This window comes from Enhydra lutris, unplaced genomic scaffold (genome assembly GCF_002288905.1).
Source record: "Enhydra lutris kenyoni isolate GAN:26980312 unplaced genomic scaffold, ASM228890v2 scaffoldscaffold21, whole genome shotgun sequence".
Classification (NCBI taxonomy): Eukaryota; Metazoa; Chordata; class Mammalia; order Carnivora; family Mustelidae; genus Enhydra; species Enhydra lutris.
The window spans coordinates 59,796,000-59,810,471 of NW_019154105.1; the positions used below are offsets into that span (position 1 = coordinate 59,796,000).

The 14,472-nt window shown below is 42.2% G+C and overlaps 1 protein-coding gene across 1 annotated transcript in view; it reads left to right on the forward strand.

Moving 5' to 3' along the window:
- The first annotated feature begins 92 nt into the window (after positions 1-92).
- LOC111148900 (biorientation of chromosomes in cell division 1 like 1) overlaps positions 93-14,472 on the forward strand; it is a 54,454-nt gene continuing 40,074 nt past the window's right edge. Inside the window, exons 1-5 of the mRNA XM_022505676.1 lie at positions 93-430; positions 7,142-7,266; positions 11,431-11,621; positions 12,369-12,983; positions 13,602-13,751. Coding sequence (XP_022361384.1) covers positions 194-430; positions 7,142-7,266; positions 11,431-11,621; positions 12,369-12,983; positions 13,602-13,751 — 1,318 coding nt within the window. The 5' untranslated portion in view covers positions 93-193. The remainder of the gene's footprint in view (positions 431-7,141; positions 7,267-11,430; positions 11,622-12,368; positions 12,984-13,601; positions 13,752-14,472) is intronic.

Here is a 14,472-nt window from a genome sequence, read left to right on the forward strand (position 1 = left end):
CACCTTCCTTGTTATTGTCACCGCCTTTTCCCCCCTCTTCCCCTGGTTCCCTTTCACTTCCGGGGTTGCTCTGGATCCGCTGGTTCCGTAACAACATCCCGTTGGCTTCCCTCAGGCGGCGGGACCGGTGCAGCCGCCGCCTACCAGGAGCGCCCGCCCGCCCGGGCCTGCGCCTTCCCTGGCCCAGGCCTCCATGGCCACCAACCCGCAGCCGCAGCCGCCTCCTCCGGCGCCGCCGCCTCCCCCGCCGCAGCCGCAGCCGCCGCCACCGCCGCCGGGCCCCGGGGGTGGCCCGGGTGCGGCGGGCGGCGCGGGGGCCGGTGCAGGTGCCGGAGACCCGCAGCTCGTGGCCATGATCGTGAACCACCTCAAGAGCCAAGGGCTCTTCGACCAGTTCCGCAGGGACTGCCTGGCCGACGTGGACACCAAGGTTCGGGGCGCGCGGGGGCTGCGGGGGAAGGGGAGGACCCCAAGGGCCGTCTTCTCCGCCACTCACTCTCATTCGTCCATAGGCAGGCTGCGCTTTGACTTCTTCAGCTAGGGCTCCTCCTGAGCCCTCCCCAGGTTCACTGTGCCGCTGCTTCCTCTTTGAGCGGCTGCCAAGCACCAGGCACTGTGCAAGTCTCGGTGCGTTCATTCATTCGCCGATCCTTTCGTTCGTTTAACCGACTAGTGTTAATAACCTACTACGTGCAGGCACTGCTTAAGCGCGTGGAATATAGTGGTGACCAACACGAAGTCATTGTTCTCAAGGAGACTCGTCTGAAACACTAACGCTAATCGGGCTTTCATCTCGGATTCCCCCCCCACACCCCCCCGCGGCTCACTTTGTATCTAAGTTATTTTTGCGTCTTCTTTTGAAGATTTCTGGGCGGTAAGAGTCTTGTCTTTGTCCTTTGGGAAAATGTTTAAGTGATAATGAATCAACTTAACTTGCGGTGTGCCTTGCTGTACACTGTGGGGATGCAAGGGTAAGGAGGCAGACCTAGACGGCTGAAAGGTGGCTTAGGGAGATCGGGACTCTTGTTTCCACCAATGACTACCTGATTAAGGTAGTTTAGGTCAGGTCACTTCTCTGAAGTGGCAGGGGGTTGGGGATAAGGTGAAGGGTTGGAGGAGAGGTGACAGCAGGTATTGAAGGGGAAAAAGGACAGGAAAGAGGAGTGAGTTCTAGAGAATAATGGGAAGAGGGGGAATGGTTAGCAAAGTGCTTCCGTGTATAGAAAGAGTTAGGGGCTAGAAGGGGAAGGATTTTGTACCAAATACCAGAGTGAAAGGGGTGGTAGCAGAAATGGGTACACTGAGCTGGTTCTGGGGAAAATGAGCAGAGAACACCAGGAAAGCGCAGTCAGTGAGACAGATGGAAAAGGGAGTCTGGAATTCTGGAAACTCTTGAAAGAAACAATTGGAAAATTGGGGATTTGGTCTTATATTTGGTTGGGTCCATCAGACTGTAGTTTTGATGGAGTGAGGGTTTTCTCAGCAAATTCAGCTTTTTTGAGGAACCTCGTTTCTTTGAGAAAGGGGTGTTTGCAGCTTCCACAGATGCTTCCTTGTGACTCATAGTTCACCAGGATTTGATGAGAACAGCACACAATTCTGCTGTCTCCTCTGGGAAAACCCTTTGGACAGTCTGGGGATATCTTCTCTTATAAGGGCTCTGGTCCACCTTGCAGACCAGGAGTAGAATTCACCTGTTTACAGTATTGGGGTCTTTACATCACAGAGAATTAAGTATACTTGTGGATGTTTTTCTATGTAGGAAGTATATAGTTTTCTCACTTTGTTGTAGGGAATATGCACAGCCATCATTTTGAAAATAATCCCTATTGCTCCTTTTATTTCCCCCCCCCCATGGGAGATTAGACAAGTCCAGGTAGATGTTACCCAAATAAAGCTGGTTATTTGTATCCATCAAGTAGAGATCTCAGTTTGCTGTTCCGAAACTTAAAGATCTGTATGTTATCCTTGTGTACCCACATTGGAAATTTAAATATGATGAAAGGGGCGCTACATTATCTAAGACTCAACTTTTTTTTTTTAAGATTTTATTTATTTATTTGACAGAGAGAGAGAGAGAGATCAGAAGTAGGCAGAGAGGCAGGCAGAGAGGGAGAAGCAGGCTCCCTGCTGAGCAGAGAGCCCAGTGCGGGCCTTGATCCCAGAACCCTGAGATCATGACCTGAGCTGAAAGCAGAGGCTTAATACACTGAGCCACCCAGGCATCCTAAGGTTCAACTTCTTCTTTCCTACTAAATGTTATTGTTGCATGTCAATAATGTCCCAGCCAGATCCTCTCAAAGTAGAGTTTGAAAACCGTTATTGGGGGGAAGGAAGGAAGTACTGTTATCTTGACAATCTAATGAGGCTAGGACCTTCTCCCAAGAAAAATGCACGTGCATATTAAAATACAGTTTTTGTAATTCAGAAATGGTCAACTCTAGACAATTATATGTGGCTTAAACTAATACATAGTTTCAAGGAGTTCAGTGGCCACAGAATAAGGTCTCTTGTTTTAATGTTTGAAACTAGGGAAGAGTAGAACCGAAATGATACCCCTTCCCTGGCAGAGGAGTTTGCCTGGGTATGGTGGAAATTCCGCAGCCCTCACGTCCTTTCTCTTTCTTTATTCCTGATGCCTGCCCCCTTCTTTTTCTCTTTGTCTTTCTACCTCTGTGAACTGCTCTTTCTGGTTATCTTGCATCTCTCCCCGTGACTGTCTCCCTCTTCCTCTCCTTAGCTTTACAAACAATTATGTCAATTTTAATTTAATTTAAGGTATTTCTTCTTATTTTATAGCATCTTGTACTCCCTTTTCTTATTAAAAAAAAAAAAAGGTCTTAAGTTTGAAAGTCTCAAAAAACATACAGAAGGGGCGCCTGGGTGGCTCAGTGGGTTAAAGCCTCTGCCTTCAGCTCAGGTCATGATCTCAGAGTCCTGGAATCGAGCCCTGCATCAGGCTCTCTGCTCAGCAGGGAGCCTGCTTCCTCCTCTCTCTCTCTGCCTGCCTCTCTGTCTACTTGTCATCTCTGTCAAATAAATAAATAAAATGTTTAAAAAAAAAAATACAGAAGCCAAGGTTTTCTTTGGTATGAGCTTAACATCTTCCCAGTGTGCTGAGTGGACCAGAGTAGGCCCGAGATGCCTCATGCAGAGGAGCATCACTAATAGAACTGTTGAGTCTCAGCTGTAAGAACACCTTACAATTGAGACCTCTTGTGGTATGGTGCTTTTGGTCACTGAACCCAGAAGACTGACCTGCTTTGTGTCAAACTCTAACCTACAGTATATACTTTGTAGGGTTGTAGCAATAACTGAAGTGTCAGTCACATGCATATTTAAGAATCAAGACATTTGATACCTATCAGGTGCTTTCCAAGAGCCGAACTGTCATCCAGCCCAGTGTGTTTAAAGCAAGGCGAGAAGTACCAAAGTCTGCCTCCATTCCAGAAGACTGTAAAACCTTCCAAACTGTCCTGGGGTCCTTAGCCAACCAAGAGAGGGATCTGACCATAGCAGATCAAATCAGCCCTCCTACCCAAAGAATTGGAACCTTGGACATCCTAACTAATGCTAAGGCTCCTGTGCTGTAGATTACACGCTGCCAGATCCCTGGAGCAAACCAGAGGTTACAAAGTTATTCCAACCTTTTGCTCTGAGGTTACACTGGAGAGTATGAAGAGGGAAGATCAAGAGAGGCCCATCATTCTATCCCAGGCAGGGAGCTCACCAACCAAATAAATGTAGCACCTTTCTCCCCAGGTAATAAAGGTCAATTTTGGATGCTTTCTCAGTTACAAGTGTCTCCTGCTCACTGTGATTATTGCCTGTCTTTTTCCTTTTAGATTTGAAAGGAGTACCAAAGAGCATATAAATTTATTCACCCAACAAATATTTGTTACGTACCAGGCACTATGTTAGGTGCCAGGATACCGCATCCCTGCTGTTATGGAGCTTGCATCCCAGCAGAGAGAAACACAAGGAATAATGTGTAATAGGTTCTGTGAAAGAAATAAAGCAGGGTGAAGGTGGAAAGGGATGCTGATTTGTTTTCAGTAAGTTGTCCGGGGAAGATTTCAGTAAGATGATACTTGAGCCATCACTGAATGAACTGAAGAAGCCATCTAGCTATATGGGGCTGAGCATTCTAAGCAGAGACCACAGGTGAGGGGGAAAGTGATAGAAGATGAGATAGAAGTGGCCCTCCTGTCCTCCCTTCACAGATCTGACAGGCCCTGGAAGCTATCATAAGAGTTGGGCTTTTTTACTAGAGCAGAGAAGCCACTGGCAAGTTTTGAGCCTAAGGGCATGATCCAACTTCTCTGTTAGTAGATGGATTGGTTTTAGGAAATTATTAGTAGTCCTGATATGGTTTGGATAATGAATTATATGATTACCCTGATTTTAGAAGATTTACCTAACTGCTGTATGAAAAATAGACCTCAGTTGATTAGGAGTAGAAAGAAGCCAGGAAATCAGTGACAAATCTAGACAAGAGATGAGTGCCTTGGACCAGAGTGGTAGAAGGGGGTGGGTCTGGCCAGATTCAGACTGTATTTTAATGCTAATGGTGACAATTTGCCAGAGGTGTGAAGCTGGGGAGAGTCAGGGATGACTCCAGGTCTTTTGATCAGAGAGCACTGGCAAAGAAAGAAAAGAGAGCATCTCAGAGGAAGGTTGGAATCCAAGATACTGCTGGAATCACTAGGCTTTTTATTGAAAGGAGAGTGTGGCAACAGGGAGAATTACGTATTGTCCTTCAAATTGGAACTTGCTATGGAGCCACTAGAGGGCTAAATACACTGTGATGTTTGAGCCCAGTGGGAAGGATTATGTTTTAGAATCACTGGGTGAAAAGAATTAGTTTTAGTTCACATTGATGTTGGAAAAATGGAGGGGGGTGTGAGAAATGATCATGAGTGTTTCTTGTAGGATAGAAAATAGGTATCAGCAAAAGTCTGGAACTTGGGGAGGGATAAGCTGACATCACAAAGGGATGAAACCTTACCATCTGTGCTGGAGATAGTTATCTAGCCATCTCCTCTAACAACTGCATTTTAATTGCTTATCTGCCAAGCAATGTTGTAAACTATGTGAAAGCAAAGATTAAGGGAGTGGGAGGAGGAGGCTTCCATTCAGTGGAGAGATAAATGCTGGCCCCAACCACCTACAGTGCAAGAGTTGTTGGAAAGATGGTATATATAGAAGGAACATGGGGGAAGGCTAGGGGAGCCTAGTATGGGTGTCGGAATGACATCACAGAGCTCACCCTTGAGCTCTGAAGGTGAGAAGTTTGCCAAATGGAAAACAGAGAATGGTAAGTATAGAAGATTGAAAGGCAGGAGAATTTATCTCAGGAGTATAAGCTTTGAAGGAGAAAGAGAGCAGCAAATGGCAGAAGATGAAGCTGTAGTGTTGCTGAAAGTCATTCAGAGATGCTCAAATTCATCTACATTAAAAGCCACATGAAAGATAGAACATGAGTTGGGGGGGCAGCCTCTAGGAATGGAGTGTGCAGCCCTGCTGGGGTGGGCAAACATTCCTTCTAGGCAGTGTCCTTTTAAGAAGTGACACAATATGGGGCACCTGCCTGGCTCAGTGTGTTAAGCATCTGTCTTTGGCTTAGGTCATGATCCCAGGGTCCTGGGATCGAGCCCCCGCATTTTGCTCCCTGCTCAGCAGGAAGCCCGCTTCTCCCTCTCCTGTTTCCCCGGCTTGTGTTCATTTTCTCTCTCTCTCTCTCTCTCTCTCTCTCTCTCTCTCTCTCTGTCAAATAAATAAATAAAATCTTTAAAAGAAAAAAACAAAGAAGTGACATAATCTGTGTCCTCTCTCCTGATTCCCCTTATCTTAGGGGTTCTCAGCCTCAGCACTGTTGACATTTTGGGCTAGATAATTCTTTGTTGTTCTGGCTTCCCTTCTTCACTCTAAGATATTCAGCAGCATCCCTACCCTCTACCCACAGAATGCCAGTAGCAGCTTCCTGAGCTGTGACAACCAAAAATGTCTGTAGACATCATCCAATGTCTCCTGAGGTGGAAGTAGAGGGCGAAATTGCTCCCAGTTGAGAACCACTACCTTACATCAAATTAATGCCCAGTTCTAGTGTTGCCCCTTTGTAACTTCTCTTGGTTCCATGCCTTTCAGCCCATTTCTACCACCCCAGTACGGACCTTCATCACTGGAGTTACTGCATCCTTTCCTATATATATTTTACGTCTCTTTACTCTCTCACTGTTGGAAGATTAATCATCAGAAAACTCAGCTGTCACATATCACTCTGCTCATGTGCACTCAGTTTCTCTCCTCAACTCCATAATTCCAGGCTTCTTCTTCTTTTTTTTTTTTTTTAAGATTTTATTTATTCATTTGACAGAGATCACAAGTAGGCAGAGAGGCAGACAGAGAGAGGAGGAAGCAGGCTCCCCACCGAGCAGAGAGCCCAATTCGGGGCTCAATCCCAGGACCTTGGGATCACGACCCAAGCCGAAGGCAGAGGCTTTAACCCACTGAGCCACCGAGGTGCCCCAATCCCAGACTTATTATTCAGGTACCCAAAGTGCTCCAGCCCCCAGCCCCAACCTGTTTCCAACCTCCTATCTCTGCCCTTTTATATTCTCTTATCCAGACAAATTGGATGCCCCCAAATGCTCCTGACCCCACATTTTCTCATTCAGTTGCTCTTTGCTTCTGTTGTTGGCTGTTTGTTCAGGGCCCACCTTTCCAATTGCCGGCTGCGTTGGGGAACCTTGAAGGTCCAACTCAGATGCCACGTTATCAGCAAAGACTTCTTCCTTTGCTCTTCTCCCTTTCTTTGTTCCAAATCATCTAACATTAATATTTATTTGTGTCTTGTTTTCTAGTCCCTTGTCTACAAATAAGACATTTCTTTCTTCTTTGTGTTCCTCCCATCTCCAAACATCTTGTCTTAGGCAAAGTAAGGAGTATTTGAATGTCTACATTATCCTAAAGCAGCATAGGCATAAGCTGAGAAACTTAGTTGCCACTAAGTTTGATACGGTAATCTAAAACACATTGACACTGTTAAAAATACTCAAATTCCTAAGGCTATAAATACTGATATTGTATAACATTGGAGATTTTTAACATTTGTGTTGTTTTTTTTTTCTCCCCTCTCTAGCCTGCCTATCAGAACCTGAGGCAGCGAGTTGACAACTTTGTTGCGAACCACTTGGCAACTCACACATGGAGTCCCCACCTCAATAAGAACCAGCTAAGAAACAATATTAGGCAGCAAGTGCTCAAGTAAGTCTCAGAAGGGCCCAGCCCCTGGGCAGGCTTGACAATGTCCATCTACTCTGTGGAAGGCAGGGATGTTACATGGAAGTCTGATGTTATTTTGTCAAGTTTGATTGGCCGTTGCATATGTGATGCTGTGTAATTTTAGAGCGAGCTGTCTTATCACTGCACATTCCCCATAAATTATAGCAGTGTGATTTCTCCTGTAGACCTGGGAACTAACTGAAGGAAGAGGATGACAATGTGACTTAAAAAAAAAAAAAACCCTAGCGTAGAATATTAATAGATGGTAAGTGCCAGAATATTGCTATACCATCCATTCACAACTATTTTCTTGACCCTAAAAGATCAGGCTTTTTTATTCCTCTTTGACAAATAAAAAGACATTCTAGATCATTGCAATTAAAATAATTGCCTCTGGCTTGAGGTTGTGTCTTGTATCTTCTAATACAGTACTCCCAGCCCCCCCCCCTTTTTTTTTTTGCACTTCACTATGACTTTTAACTCTGTTTTTAGTGATGATACGCCCAGTAAAGGAAGGAAAGTGTGTTTGGACCTGTCAGAGCCACTTTTGGGTAAACATAAGATAAAGAGAATGAAAAGAACTGGAATGTTTAGAGGGACCTTAAAAAAAAAAAAAAAAGTATTCCCAAAAAAGCAGATTTACAATACTATCTTGTTCTTGAATATAAATATTTGACAAGACAAGAAGACCTCGACCCTGTATCTTTGCTTCACCACCCCTGCAGCCTGCTCAAGGGATTACTAAGTTATTTAAAGAGTACCATGTCTTCCTCTCTTGACAAATATTTACATTCAAGCTCATCTTTTAGAATGAAATGTGACTTCCAAACCGTTAAATCCATTTTCTACCTGCCACCTTTTCATACTCTCTTGTTCTATAGGAACCTCACTAACCTAATAGTGTGCGTACTCCATTGATAGTTCTACCTGCAAGAAACCCCACAGAACTTCCTACTCTGACTCAAAGACCTATTTAGGTCCAGGTAATACGAGAAACCAGGAGCCTGGGGGCTCTTACTATCTCCTACCACAGAAGAGAAGAGGGAAATAGAACAATAGTTTTATTGCCTACATTTTATAGGAAGTTTAAGGAACCTATAAAAGAGCCTAGGAGAGATCAAAAGATACCAGGGAGGGCTGCATAGTAAGATCTGATGAGAGAAACCAAAGCCCTTCCTAAAAACCTGAGGCAACAGTGGTTTGCTGGGGGGCGGGGCCTGGGGGGGTACTTATTTCCAGGCTTTCAAGAAAACAGTAGGGGGAAGGGGGAGAAGCCTACTGACTATTTCTACAGAGTACTCCTTATTACTGAGGGCTCTCACCCCTTTCACAAATGATTACATAGCTTTAAAAACGGAGTTTTTCATGGGTTGGAAGGGGAGGTGCTCTCTTTTTTTCATATATTGAGAGACTAAAGTGGAAGGCAGATTTCCTTGTATTGCATTTACTCTTTAGCATACAAAACCTAGAAAGGATGGAAGCTGTCAGTTACTCTTTTCTTGCTCCTCTAAAATCAAGCACTTAAAACTCTTAGGGCACCAATATAAGACATTTTCACAGACTCTTATTTGGTGAGGGGTTGCTATACCCCATCAGTAAGGGGTTCTCATGACTACTAATAGTTACTGTTGTAGTATGAATGGCTTCTAGAGACATTTTAGAACAAGGGAAACAGCTGTATCTTGGATAGCTTTGTCATTGCTCTTCTTGGGACATTTGTTAATTTTCTTCTAGCCATGTTATTTATTTTTAAATAAAATATTCTCTTATTTGAATTCCATTAGTAAAGTCACATGTTACTGATTATAACATTTTCAGGCTTCCTTAAAGAGTTGTGTCCAACTACTGTTGTAGGGAGAGGCTAGTCCCTATAAATAGAATTTCGAAGAGTTTTTCATACAAAGACATTGAGAAATATTCAGTTGACCATTAGCTTGAACCATCTACAGTTGCCATTTTTGTAGAACAAAAACCATCTAATTTCAGCAGTTTCAAATAGTTGAACTTAATCGTTGCTATTCTGACTCAGTAGTATTCTTTTTATGCATTCATTTGAACAACAGACTCTAAAATGCTCGTTAGCTCTAAATAATGATCTTAACTGAGCAATTTAAAAGGAAGACAATGAAGTAGCTTCAATCAGGAAAAATACCACCTGCTGGCCTTTTGGCCTTGCCCTTGGATGGATACAGGGTTGTGGCTTCTCAGGTGAGGCAGATGTGACCACACCGCGCTTGAGTGAGCCCACTAAGAGCCCACAGTGCTATTAGTGGGTTTACTTGAGTGCAGTGTGGTCACAGGACTGGCCTCCACTTTAAGATCAGAGCTGACCTTGGTGGAAGACTACACTGAAGTAGATGAGGACCTGGAATATAAGCAGAGAAAGAGGCTGCGGCAGTAATTTTAGGGCGGGTGGGTTTTATTTTTTATGTAATGCCTTTGTATTATGCCTTAAAACATTTTTAAGATTGCTTGTCCTTTTCTTTTCCACCTGCTACACTTTGAAGGCACCTCTAAGATGTAACAGTGTTTGCAGGACTTGCATTTTTTTTTTTTAATCTTAGAACTTTAAAAAGCAGGTTACCTACTTTATATGGTGTTGACTCATTTTTTTCTATGGCCCACATAAGTAGAATTATAGTATGACAAGGCTGCAAGGTGCCGCAGGAAATGGAAATCAAATCCATCCTCTACTCCAGACTGAGCTGCACTCAAAAATAGCATTGTAATGTAAAAGAAGAAACACCTCCCCCATTCTGCAGAGAGAGCCTGAGGCCTAGAGGCTGGAAGGACCAGCACCCTGCTCTTGCAGCACTCTCCAGGGAACTTTGGCTCCTTGGGTGGTTTGTTTTGTTTTGTCTTAAAGAAGAAACACGGTTCAGGTACATTTCTTAAAATCCTTGTCCTCTTCTCTCTCACGCACGCACTTGCTCGCTCTCTCTCTCTCTCAAAAAAAAAAATAAGGAAAGAAAGAAAGAAAATGCTTGTCCTCTTATTTTACTCAGGGTTTTGTGATTTTCTACACATTTCAGACTTCGTTGCTCCCTTTGCTCCTGTATCTCTAGTGTATATTTCTCTGAGCTCTTTCTTCCTCTTCTGTGGAAATCAAGGCTCAGTGCAAATGTCTTCTCTTTGTGATGCATTCCCAAATGTTCTTAAATATATCTAATAATTCTTTGTTCCACTCTTTCCCTACAGTAGGTGGTGTGTTGTAGTGCCTATCTGGTATTTTAATTGTTTGTTTCTATTTCTCCTGCCAGCTGGGGACCAGGTCTGATTTGTAGTGGACAGTGACTAGCATAGTGACATTTATAACATAATGGTTGAATGAATAAATCACCAGTTATTATAGAGGAAGATAATAAAAAGAAAGCCAGAAGTCTTAAGTTTTGTTTTTGTGTTTCTGAAGTTTACTTTCTTTTTTTGTAAGTTTTAATGAAATTACACTCTGTGTGTTCTTCAATTTTCCTAAAGATCCTAATACTACAAAAGTTTTACATTTTTCTGTTAAAAAAAAAAAAGTTGTGGACTACATAGATTTATTTTATACCCAGAATTCAGCTTTAGTGAACATTTATTCCCATATGCCCTGCCAGGGTTGGAGTAAGATAGGCATCACCTGTTAAGGGTGGACTCTAGATAGTCTATTGTGTCTAGTTTTCTTTCTTTTTTTTTTTTTTTTTTTTTTTTTTTAAGATTTTAGATTTAAGATTTTAAGATTTTTTTAAGACAGCAAGAGAGGGAACACAAGCAAGAGAGTGGGAGAGAGAGAAGCAGGCCTCCCACCAAGCAGGGAGCCCATGCAGGGCTCAACCCCAAGACCCTGGGATTATGACCTGAGCCAAATGCAGATGCTTAAAGACTGAGCCACCCAGGTGCCCCTATTGTGTCTAGTTTTTAAGGATTTGTTTTTTGTTTTGTCTGCTTTAGTATTTCCACTAGTGATACCAATGATAAACAGCATACCGACTTTCTTGTAGTGTGGCATATTTCCCACCGCCTATCCTTTCCATATATTAAGATGAGTGGATCAGGGCAATTTAAGGTTGCACATACATGTAATAGATAGAGTTTACTTAAAAGTAATTAATGCAAATAATTTGAAATTGTTTTTTACCTTTCTGTGAAAATTTTCTTGCGTTTCAGATCAGGAATGTTGGAGTCTGGTATTGACCGAATTATTTCTCAGGTTGTGGATCCAAAGATCAACCACACATTCAGACCTCAAGTAGAGAAAGCTGTGCATGAGTTTTTGGCCACACTAAATCACAAAGAGGAAGCAAGTAGCAGCACAGCCCCCGACGATGAGAAACCAGACTCTTCCATCATTACACAAGGTGCCTTGCTTTTCCTCTTGGTCAGTTCCATTGCTTTGCTTCTTGAACCGAGTATAAAGTTAGGGATATGTAGTTCCTTAAAACATCTGTCTCCATGGCAATGCTAGTGAAATTATATTTATTTTAAATATCACCTATATTCCTTAACTGACAAAACGTTTCTTTTTTAGATTAACACAAAATAATAGACATTTTACTAATGTATTGAGAGAGTGTGTGTGTGTGTGTGTGTGTGTGTGTGTGTGTGTTTATGTGTGTTTCAGTAGAGGGAATAATTAAAATAACTAAAGAGAATTAAGACTATTCTCAGTATGGTGGCTTTCCTGTGACTCAGTATTAGAACAGTAGAGAATTTAGAATGTACTAGGTATTAACACTGGTATCCAAAAGTCTAAAGAAATATGAATGGTGTGTATAGCATATGTGTCTTATAAAGATGGCAGTGGCTTGTAGTGTTAATTCAGCAGAGGGGCTTACCTTCTGCATAAATTTTTTCTTTCTCTTTTTTTAAAGGATTTATTTATTTTAGAGAGAGAGTGCAAGTGCACGAGCACAGGGAGGGGCAGAGGGACAGGGAGAGAATCCTCAAGCAGACTCCCTGCTGAGTGCAGAGCCCCACACAGGGTTCAATCCCATGATCCTGAGATTGGGACCTGAGCCAAAATCAAGAGTTGGGCACTCAACCAAATGAGCCACCCAGGCGCCTCTGCATAATTTTTTTTTTTAACACTTGTCTTTCCCTCAAAGGTGTCCCAGTTCCTGGACCCAGCGCTAATGTAGCCAATGATGCCATGTCAATCTTGGAAACCATAACTTCTCTTAACCAAGAAGCCAGTGCGGCCAGGGCTTCGACAGAAACGTCAAATGCCAAGACCAGTGAGAGAGTATCCAAAAAACTCCCTTCTCAGCCAAGCATTGACACTAGTACTGAAAAGGAAAAAACTTCAGAGGACATAGCTGATAAAGAAAAACCTACACTTGATTCTGCAGGGGAAGGACAGGAGACAGCTCCCAAGCCTGAAGAATTTACTGATCTCCCTTGTCCAATTGAAGAAATTAAAAATCACACGAAAGAGAACAATAATTCAGTTCTGCTGAATAAGGATGTTCAACAGGAAAGCAGTGACCAAAAGAACAAATCAACAGACAAAGGTGAAAAGAAGCCAGAGAGCAATGACAAAGGAGAAAGAAAGAAAGAAAAGAAGGAAAAGACTGAAAAGAAATTTGATCACTCCAAAAGGAATGAGGACCTACAAAAAGTAAAAGAGGAAAAACAAACAAAGGAAAAAGAAATAGAATGTTCAAAACTCCCTTCAGAAAAGAACAGTAATAAACCTAAAACCATTGAAGGGACAAAAGAAGGTATATAAAAACTTGCAAAAATCTACAACTGTTTACACATCAGAAAGTGTCCATCGGGGACAAGGTGTCAAATTTGCCTTCAGATTTTAGTAACTATTTCAGCTGTTTCAAAAGCCTAAAAAGTCATATCCCCTTTGCTAAAAAATGAAGAATAAACATTTGTATATTTTCCATGTCACTGTACCAACTCACAAAGTAAATGAAGAGAAAAGGTCTAAACCTTATAATTTAACTTGTAATTTATGCACATACATTATTCCAAGCAACTTAATTCATAGTTATATATCCTAATCTTTAAAATATTAGTAAATAATTCACTTTCTTAATATTTGCTTTGGTATATGTCATTTACATCATAAATTAGTAGTTATTTTTACAGAATACTAGTTTGCCTTTGTATTTTCTCAAAACAGTTCTACCTTGATACTGGTTGCAAATGATGAGAGATTTCTTTTTCTTTTTTTTTTTTTCTTTCTTTTTTGAGAGATTTTTATTTCTAAAGTTGAAGATCCTTGACATGTATTTAATGCAGGAATTATAGATGTAATTAGGAATTGGGTGCTGAATATGTTTTTGTAACAATGTGATTTATCTTCATGTTTTGTTTCCTTCTTGAAGATTGCTCTTTGATAGATTCTGATGTGGATGGACTTACAGACATCACAGTTAGCTCCGTCCATACCAGTGACCTTTCCTCTTTTGAAGAAGATACTGAGGAGGAAGTTCTAATGTCTGATAGCATGGAAGAAGGAGAGATTACATCAGATGGTAAAGCATTTTACTTAATAATGCCTCTATGAAGCTTCCCGTGGAGCATCATTTGTATATTCAGATGGCTGTTTCGTGAAAGACAGTATGGTATAGTGGCAAGAGTATGGGACTTTGTAGTTGAAAGATTTGTTTCTGAGTCCCAGCTCCGAGGTTGTCTGAGCAAGCTTGGTAAGTTACTCAACAAGCCTTGGTACTCCATCTTTTAACTCCATTCCTCAGGTTTATTAGAAGGTGTAGATGAGACAGGGTACATGAAGATGCTGTATGTGTGAGTGTATGTGTCTGGGGTTGTACAGGTGATGTTGAGGGAACACAGTCCACAAGATTGCCGTTACTTCTGACACCAGTTGCAAATTTGGGATCCCAAGCCCACCCTTAGGTTTGATAATTCTCTAGAAGGACTCACTGAAAGCTTTAAAATTTATGGTTATGGTTTGTTACCGCTAAGGGACACACATTAAAACCAGCCAAGGAACAGGCATATAGGTCAGAGTCCAAGAAAGTTCCAAACATTGAGCTTCCAGTTGGCCTTTTCCTATAGAGTTATGGAGAGCATTGCTTTCCTGCCATTGATGTCAGACAATATGTATGGCTAATCGCCGACTAGGGAATAAGCCTTGATGTCCAAAGTTTTTGTTGGTGCTTCATCATGTAGACATAGTGTCTGATCTCAGTCCCCAGCCTCTCTGAAAGTCAGGCTGATACCTCATGGCCCAAA